This window comes from Phaseolus vulgaris, chromosome 11 (assembly GCF_000499845.2).
Source record: "Phaseolus vulgaris cultivar G19833 chromosome 11, P. vulgaris v2.0, whole genome shotgun sequence".
NCBI lineage: Eukaryota > Viridiplantae > Streptophyta > Magnoliopsida > Fabales > Fabaceae > Phaseolus > Phaseolus vulgaris.
The window spans coordinates 51516885-51526473 of record NC_023749.2 but is presented as its reverse complement, the minus strand read 5'-3'; the positions used below and the strand labels follow the sequence as shown (position 1 = coordinate 51526473).

At 29.0% G+C, this 9589-nt stretch overlaps 1 protein-coding gene across 2 annotated transcripts; it reads left to right on the top strand.

Annotated features, from left to right (window-relative positions):
* The first annotated feature begins 2259 nt into the window (after positions 1–2259).
* LOC137824836 (protein LNK3-like) lies at positions 2260–5878 on the top strand. 2 transcript variants are annotated; one of them, XM_068630515.1, is made up of 8 exons: positions 2260–2500; positions 2933–3324; positions 3524–3554; positions 3731–3816; positions 3905–3981; positions 4655–4771; positions 4906–5048; positions 5450–5878. In XM_068630515.1, exons 2-8 carry the CDS (start codon positions 2943–2945, stop codon positions 5610–5612), a joined length of 999 nt encoding a protein of 332 aa, XP_068486616.1. In that variant the 5' UTR covers positions 2260–2500; positions 2933–2942; the 3' UTR covers positions 5613–5878. The 2 variants fall into 2 exon arrangements, with proteins under 2 accessions (XP_068486616.1, XP_068486620.1); XM_068630519.1 differs by lacking the exon at positions 3524–3554 and having other exon boundaries at positions 2933–3316.
* The last annotated feature ends 3711 nt before the right edge of the window (positions 5879–9589 follow it).

The following is a 9589-nucleotide window of genomic DNA, read 5'->3' as shown; positions in this document are numbered from 1 at the left end:
AAATTTATAAATTAGTTTCTAAATTGATATAAAAAAATTAGTATTTAAAATAGTTTTTATTATTAATAAAAATTTATAAATTAGTTTCTAAATTGATATTTAATATTAGTTAGTAATTATTTTAAATTCTAAATTAAATATTAATTTATATAGTTATATATTTTTAATAATTATAGAAAAAGTTTAAAATACTATTTTTTTAAAAATTTATAAAATAATACTTAATTTATTCAATATAATAATTAATTAATTTTTATCTTTTAAATTAAGTTTTATTAATTATTTATTTTAGTGATATAAGGTTAAATATTCTCTTGAATAAGATAAAGAAACTTATATTTTTCTCTCAAAGAATTAAAGCTTTTTCCCTCAAAATTAATATATTTAGATATGGAAAAAAAATTAGAAAATTTCAAAATTCCATAGCCACATGTTAATAACCTACATGACATTAATGTAACCAATTAATTATATGTTTAATTTAATTTGTGCTCACAAACTAATTAAATATTGGTAGCCACGTGTCACTTCAAGGAACACTCTTATTCACTTACACGAATTCCTATAAAGGAATTTTGCTCCTCAAAGTTGTTAAACGCCTTCTCAATGAGTTGTTCGGATTCCATTGGGAAACAATTTTAACTTTATATTTCATACAACTTTTATATATTTTTCTCACTTCAGTTAACATTAATAATAATTTTTTTAATTTGAATAAATAGTTTTATAAAAAAAAAAATTCATATTTGTCGCAGTTCTACATTAAGTTATATTTTAAGGCTTAATAGTATGCTTATTTGAAGGCATGGTAAAGCATGGACAACCTAATAACAATAGATATTCAATTAACTAATAATAAAATTTGTAAAATTTTAAAAACAATTGTGAAAAAAAATCTATACTAAAATTCGTGAAATATTAAAATTAAATGTGCAAAAAAAATTTACCCTATTGAGTTATCTTTTTAAGGTTTCATAACATGTTCAGAATGAGATTACTTTTAATTTTTAAAATAGGAAAAAAAATTGGAAGAGGTTTAATGATTTGGCAAAGGGCATGTTCAGAATATTTTTAGGAGTGTTGAATGATTCAGTAAATCCAAACCATTAACTTACAATATAAAAATTTATTAAATTATAATTAAATTTAAAAATAAAAATAAAAATAATTGATCATTACATTACCTATATTATCTTAAAAATTAAATAGAATAATTTTTTTATTAATAAAAAATTATAAAATTAAAAAAAATATTGATATCTAAAGTAATTTATATTAATTAATAAAAATTTATAAAGTATTTTTTAAATTAATATCTACAAAATACTAGGAACTAAAATTTTGATAACTAATTTAGAAATTATTTTACAAATTTTTTTAAATTTTACAAATTTTTATTAATAATAAAAACTATTTTAAATATCAATAATTTTGTTAATTAGTTTCTAAAATAATATTTAATTTAGTTAAATAAGTAACTAATTATTTTTATTTTTAAAATTAATTTTTATTTAATAATTTTTTTAATGTTAGTTAATATTTTAAAGTAAATTTGATTTAACACTAACCAAACCAATAGCATCTATGGTTAATTAATTATTAGTTGAAACATTGAATTTGTGATCTATAAATTCCATAAATCCAAATCAAATCACTTATAATTTTTTTTACTAATTATCATACATAAAATTTGATGGTACAATTATTTATTTGTCTTTTTACCCTTTTCTATTATCTAGTTTTTTTAAAATTAATTATAACAAAAATATGTTATTTGACATACTTTAATAACAAGATTATTGTTTGCATGGAATAATACTTTTATCTCAAAACAAAACAATATAACAAATTTATTTAGTTAGAGATCAATTAATTTGAACTGAACTTATTATTTTGATTTAATTTTGACTGAAAAATAGTAAAGAAAATTAATTGGTTTGAATTTTATTTTACCTGAAATCCAATCTAAATTTTACTTCAATAAATTGGTAAAGGGCTTGTTGAGAATGTGATCTTGAAGGCATCTACCAGGATTTTGCAGCTAAAAAGTTCGAAAATTGGGGTCTACTTTTGAGGTCACCAGTGCCACATGTTCAGGTCTCAAATGCTGAAATGGGACCAAATGGCCAATAAGAGTTCAGTTTTAGATGGAGAACTTTAGGCCACAAATCTCGGCACCAAACCATTCTCAGCCACAAACACATAACAAGTCTCTTTCTTTTTACTTTTTGTTTTCTCACAACTGTCTCTCAGAAGATTAACACAAAATGGAACTACCTCTCCCTATATATTAAGCCTTTCTTTCAACTCTATGTCAAGTTAAATTTCCCACTTCATCACTCTAAACCACACCCATCACAACTCAAATTTTTCTCTCAACCCACAAGAAACCTCTTGCCAAGTTTTGTTCTTTTCTCACTCACTTCTGTGTTCTCCAACTGGGTTGCTTTGTTTTCATCAATCACAAGTTTTGTTCTTTCACCTCATAAGCCATACAAAGGTATGTTCCTTTCAACCCCCTCTTTCTATGATCATCTGTGGAAAGGTATTCTAATGAATTTAAGGAAATTCAACAGTTTAAAGGAAGTTTTTTTTTTTCTCTTTTCATTTGAGGGTGTCATGATTAGTGCTGGTTTCATCAAGTTTTTAACTTTAGCAGGTGAATTTTGTTTTTTTTCAACATTTTAAAGGATTAAATGAAGTGGGATTTCGTTCTTTAATAAGGATAAGAAGGGGAAGGACTGAAACTTTTTGTTTATAATTGAAGGGATACTCATGGAAACTATTGACCAGCTACCTTATTTTTGTTTGGTTGAATGAAGTTCTTCTTTTGTTTTGATCAAAAAGCTTGTTTGTTTGAGTCAATAAATTCAGCATATTTCCATTTGTGAAGGACATTTACTACATGCTAATCTTCAAACATTTTGAACAGACTATTTGGCATGGATTGGTACTATGGATGTGAAAATAGTGAGTTTCTTGCACCAAAAGATCTAGAAAATTTACTGGAAAGATATCCTTCACCAGGCTGTTGGTCAGAATGGGGAATAGAAGCACCTGAAAGCTTTAATTCACCTCAGGAGTATTTGACCAAGGACACAGATGAAACAGAGGTAGAATTCAATTTCTTTGATAAAAGTTTCAAAGATGAAATTGAGTTTGACCCTTATCTACAAGATAAAGATCAATCTAGCAGCTCAAGTGTATGTGGAGGATTGTCTGAGCAATTTCAACAAACAGCACTCTCGTGTGATCATCAGTCCAAATACCAGCTTCAAGACCTATCGACTTTCGAACACGTGGATGACATTTTCTTGTACAAGCGTAACTTCTGGGACTAAGATTCTTGGTTTTTTGCCTGTATGATAATGAAATCATGTAGCATCTGAAGCATGCTTCCATTGTATAAAGTCCAGTGCAAATTGAATTTCTCTGTGTTGTTTTTTCATTCCAAATTTCACCATATTTATCATAATTATTAGAGCCTATACAGACTAACACAATCATACTTATTTGTTCCCAGAACTCTATAAGAATGAACCTGTTACGACATGGTAAGGGCTCTATTATCTTTAATAATTCTAGAATGAAAATTCTTTTTTAATTTTTCATTACATTTGTAACTGAACACAGACATTCAATATTCACTTGCTTACCATAAGCATGAAGTTATTCCAATTCATATGACTATATTTTGTCTTACACTCTTCACATGTTTCACATAATGCAGGGATTCTGTACTTGTAGATTTTCCTTGTGTTGAAAGCCGTCACAAATCTTTCTTTTACCCTGAAAACCAAAGCAGCAACACCAACGGTGACCACTACATTTTAGTGTGAACAAGTAATTAAAAAATATCTATGATATGTGTGTGTACAAGTTACTAATTAGTTGTTTCTATCAGGTGGAGTGCTGAAAGATGTTGCAGCTTCAGGGTTTTTTCCTTGCAACTCTGACTCCAAGAATTGCCTGGATATAGAGGTAATAATTACTTTTTGTTCAGTACTTTAATAGTGTTTCCAAATCACAAATTTGTAATTTTCATATGGTGAGTGAAGAACTTGTAATCTTATCAAAATTGTCTGTGCTTGTCGTGCAACTGATTTGTTATACTGTGACATGTATTACATGCAACAAACTACAATTGCTATGGACAGAACTTAGATACAATTTTCCAAGTGTTGTTGGTCAAGTTCTCTAATCAGAACTGAAGTTCACTTGGGCAAACTGAGTACTCCTTTAATTCATATTTTTATTACATGAAATTTGAGGTGAAACTCTATTTCTGATTTGTGATCAGTAACACCAGAATTTAAGGAAGTGTATCTAAATTTTGACCAATGTTAATTTCTGTATTGTGGAGATACTTTTATGTTTACAAACTTTGCTGTAGTTTTAAGAATTGCTTCCTTCAACTTTTTGCTCTAGCAAAAACCATTTTATCCAATAATTTCTTTTGTTTAATCTTATACCTGTAGTGTACTAGTATTTCTTATATGTGTTGTATTTTGTGAATATATAAAGTAAGTCAGGATTGGACATATTATTTAAACTAACAGAACTAATTTGCATACAAATTCTAATTGCAAAGTTCCTTTTAGGTTCTTGTTTGAAGGGTTACAGAGTAATGTAATCTTCTTTTTTTCTCTTGAAGGCACGTGAGATCAAAATCTTAGACCCTTTTGTGCAGACTAATGGAGACAAGACCATGCATGAGCAGTTATCCCTTGAGGAATTTACACTGCAGGGCTTTGAGATGTTAATTGCACAGGTATGCGACTGAGAACTGAAATTATTGGCATGACTAAATGCCATAATAAGAAATGCCACAACACTATTTTTCATCATACTCTATTATTATGGTGCAATAATACTTGGTAATGTTTTTTCTTGTCACATGATTAGTTGTCAGAGAAGACTCGTATCTGCTTCCGAGATGCCCTGTTCCGCCTTGCCAAAAATACAAAACAACATGTAGAAGAGGACTTGGATGGAGATCTTAACATGCATCAAGAAAGGCCACACTCAGTTTACAATGGAACCATGAGGTACATGATATAGATATTTTGCAAGTCTGTTATGTTTTTTTTATGCCGAAACAGTAACTCTTTGTTGATTTGGATGATTGCATAACTTCTTCTTGGTTTGGCCTGAAACTACTCATCACAAATTGCACTCTTAACTCCTTCAATACTTCTTTTTGGCATGAAATATGTTTTTACCATTGTTTAAAAGTATATTCTGCATAGTGGAATATCATGAATCAAAGATAATTCTATTCTCTAGTCAAGTTTTCTCATATTAATTCATTCTGTAACTCTTTGTAAGACACTGAGTATTGGTGGTGTTAACCACAACACAAGTCCACATAATAGTATACAGTTTTGGCTTTCCCCTATCTCCTTAAAAAGATGAAAACCCTTTGTTGAAATGTTAGCTTGATGTGCAGGTCTGAGGACAAGAAACCAATGGAATCAGAGACCAACAGTGTTGACAGGGCAGTTGCAAATCTCATGTTCAACAAGATGGAAATTAACATACTAGATATTCCTTTTACAACACTAGTTAACTTGAAGCAAGAAGTTACTGGAAGTAAATGTCTTCAAGAATAAAGTTCAAAAGCCTTGGATGTGACACAAAAACCTCATTCTCCTCAACCAGAAAAGTTACCTGCCCATGCTTAGGTTCCAAGGATCAACAAGTAAAGCAGAGAATCATATATTGCCAATGAAGATCCTACTAAGAATTCATTCATGATTGAGTTTAGTTAAATGATGTTTTTGTAGCTGCTTCCTAGTATCTAAACCAAAAAAAGAGAGTAGAAAAACCAATTTCCTGTAATTATGCAACCCCTTAAAGTAGCAAGGAATTTTGACTATTTTTTGGCTTCTGAGATCTCCATGTTGCAATTTCATTATTTGTGTTCTGTATCCATCCAGCTCAATTTTGATTTTGATTCTAATGTATGATTGAATTGATCAACTAGGAAGAAGCAAAGATGGGGTCAGTTCAGGATTCTCAGGTGTTGAACCCTTAAATATTTTTCTTGGAGTGAAAATGATTGAATTGATGAACTAGAAGTAGCAAAGCTAGGGTGGATTCTTAGGTGTTGTACATCATAATATTTTTGCTTGAAGTGAAAGTGTAAATTTCACTAGCCACTAGAAAATCTGGGATCAATATTCTTAGACATCTTGAGATTTTGTTCAAAGGGTAGATAAGTGAATTTTTCTTTGATTGATAAATTGCATTTTTTGGAGTTTTTTTTCTTATTTTTTTGGACTAATATAAGGATGGTTGTCATTAAAAACCATATGATATCTTGATACTACGTAAGGGTGGACAAAAAAACCAAATTGACAAATCCAATTCTAATTATCCAAATCCATATTACTTTTTATCCATTTAAATGGATTTATCTAAAATCTAAATCCATAATTTTGGATTTTAAGTTCAATCCATTTAATTAGATATGGAATAGATGTAGATTTGATACATTTTTGGATTATCCAAAATGGATTTTTGGTTGGTTTTGACTTGGTCTGGGCCCAAGTTGAGCCGAGTCAATTCGGGCCCATGTCAGGCTAAGTCGGACTGAGCCCAAGTCGAGTTGAGTCAATTCGAGCCTAAGTCGAGCTGAGTTGGCAGGTCAAAGTCGAGTTGAGTCAACTCATACCCAAGTCGAGTTGAGTGGGCTAGAGCACAAGTTGTGTCGGCACCCGGACCAGGTTGAGTCGGCATTTGGCCCATGTCGAACTAAGTCGGCCTAGGCCCATGTCGAACTAAGTCGGCCTAGGCCCATGTCGAGTTGAGTCAGTCTGGCCCATGTTAAGACGATTCGGCCAAGGCCCATGTCAATCTGAGTCGACTCGGGCTCATGTCGAGCAAACTTGGCTCTGACCCATGTCGATCCGAGTTGTCTCGGGACCATATCGATCCGAGTCGGCCCGAAACGATGTCGAGTCGAGTCGTCTGAGACAATGTCGGGTCAAGTTGGGTCGGGCTGATGTCAAACCGAGTTGGTAGCTAATTAGATACCATTTTAGAAACTATTTATCAATAATATAAACTAATTTAGATATCAATAATTTGTTAGTCTTTAAAATAATATCTAATTTAGTCAATTTAACAACTAATTATTTTTTAACTCTAAAATTAATTTTTATTTAATAATTATTTTTATAGTGTTTTTTATATTCATCCACCATATTGAATAAGATTTATGCATATTTTCTTTCTTTTGTGAATCTCTCCATCCACCATACTTAGTTACCTTACCATTACAAAACATTACAAAGAAGCTTTCTAATGATATAAGTTACAACCACTTAGCAATGTGACATTCAAAAGTTTCATATCTTTCACCATTAGACCCCATGACTCTTAGGCTCTGTTTGCTTTCATGGATGTATTGTTTACAAGAAAAGAAATGAGAGGATATCAATGGTTTGGATCCAGGGTTTTGCAGGGAAGAGGAGGAGAGGATATACCGTAGAGGGAAAGCCACGTCAGCGTGTGTTATTTTCGAATTTACCCTCATTCATCTACAAGGGTTTTTAATATTAAAAAACAATATTTTTTATTTATTTATATAATGTGATTTATTTTTTAATTTTTATAGTATATATTTAATATTTTAAGAAATTATTTGAAGTTCTCTTTTTATTTAACTGGTTGTTGCATTTATATTAATATATTTTTTTATAATTATTATGTTTATGTGTTTGTAATTTATTTAATAATAGTTTTTATGAAATTATTTTCTATTGTTAATTAAATTATATTTTTTTAGTATTTTTTTTTATTATTATAGGGTTTTTAATAATAACAAATATTATCTTTTATTTATATAATATCTGATTTATTTTCTAATTTTATAATGCATGTTTAATATTTTAAGAAATTAATTGAATTTTTATTTTTATTTAATTTGTTGAATACATTTTTTTTCTAATTATAATTTTTAAATTATATCTATTTATATTTAATATATTTTTAATTTTTAATTTTAATTTTTAAATCTACGAAATATGTGAAAGTTGTTTATTTTTAAACAAAAATAACTCATTTCATTATTAAAAAAAATTAATAGGCAAGGATAAATTTGTAAAGTAACATTTAACAATTTAAAAAAAATAAAACTCCCTCACAACCATCTTATCACTCACAAACTCTCATAAATTTTTTCACATATATTATCTAACATATCCCAATTCAAACGACTTCACTTCACTTTAATAGTGTTAAAATTACTCACTAGCACACCATAGCTTCATGTTTATCCATTTCTTAGTTCTTCCCATGTTATTTTTTTGGTTTCTAATCAGAGGCATAAACATTCACACACAATTTGTTATTCTCCCTTTGATCCAATTGCTTCAATCCCTATGAACCTTTCCCCCCTCAAGTGCATCACACATGCACACAAAACCAAATCTATTGTCCCATTTCTCTAACTTTCTTACTAACAATCCACAAATATTTTTTCAACATATCCTCTCATATCCATGATAACAAAATATGTGGTAGTGTCTCTTCCAAATCTTCCTATTTTACCATCTCTAACTCAATTTTCTCTTATTATTTATCTTATCTCTTGGCTCTAGTCTCTTGTCTTTCGTATTTGCAATGTGTTGTTATAATTGTTAGAAAAATGACAAACTAGATACAAATGAATATTTGATGAAGGTTATATATCATATGGTATGAAAATAACTTACTTTACAAGTCTTCAAGAAATATAAATATACTTGTTTGTGTGATTCAAGTCATGCATAACTATAATTGCATCTATGAACTAATAAGGAAATTCACCTATGAGAACTTGACTGAAGCTTGGGTTCCTAAGTTCCAAAAACAAGAATGTTAGATTGACAACATTGCTTTTTTTTTTCTCTCTCTCACATATTCATTATAACAACTTAGCAATGGAGTTGAAATAATTAGCAATATTAGCATATTATGTAATATGACTTTCTTCTTCTTGAGAAATGGTTGAAGAAAATGGAAGAAAATGGAAGAAAATGGAAGAAAAGGCAATAGAAATATTGGAAAGGAAATGGGAGATGTAACATGTCTAACATATTAGAAAGGATTTGTGGGAGTCCACTAAGGGCTAATTTCACAATATAAAAATAAGGGAAATTTACCTTTTTATTTTTCTTTACATTGACTTCAAGAAATGTCCCATTCCAATTCTTTCAAGGGATAAAATTATTGCATGATAAAGTCTCATGAAAGAAAGAAAAAAAGGAAACAAAGACATTGTTTTTTTATTCTTAAATAAACTTGATTTCAAAAGGTTGACTTTTATATATGTTTTGATTACTCGTGAATTCAGACTTGAGATGGAGGATCCAAAGAACTTAAATTGCTTATTATTTATCAATTTTCCTTTTAATTTATTCGCTTTTAAATTGTGAATGAAGTCTCAAGATATAAATAATTAAATATGAATAATTTAAAGGCTTTTAGCTATTTTGATCTTAGTATATAACCAAATATATTTTATTTCAATTCCAATAAATACTATTCCATACAAAATTCAATATCTCGCGGATAGATCATAATGAAAATTTTACTATGACAC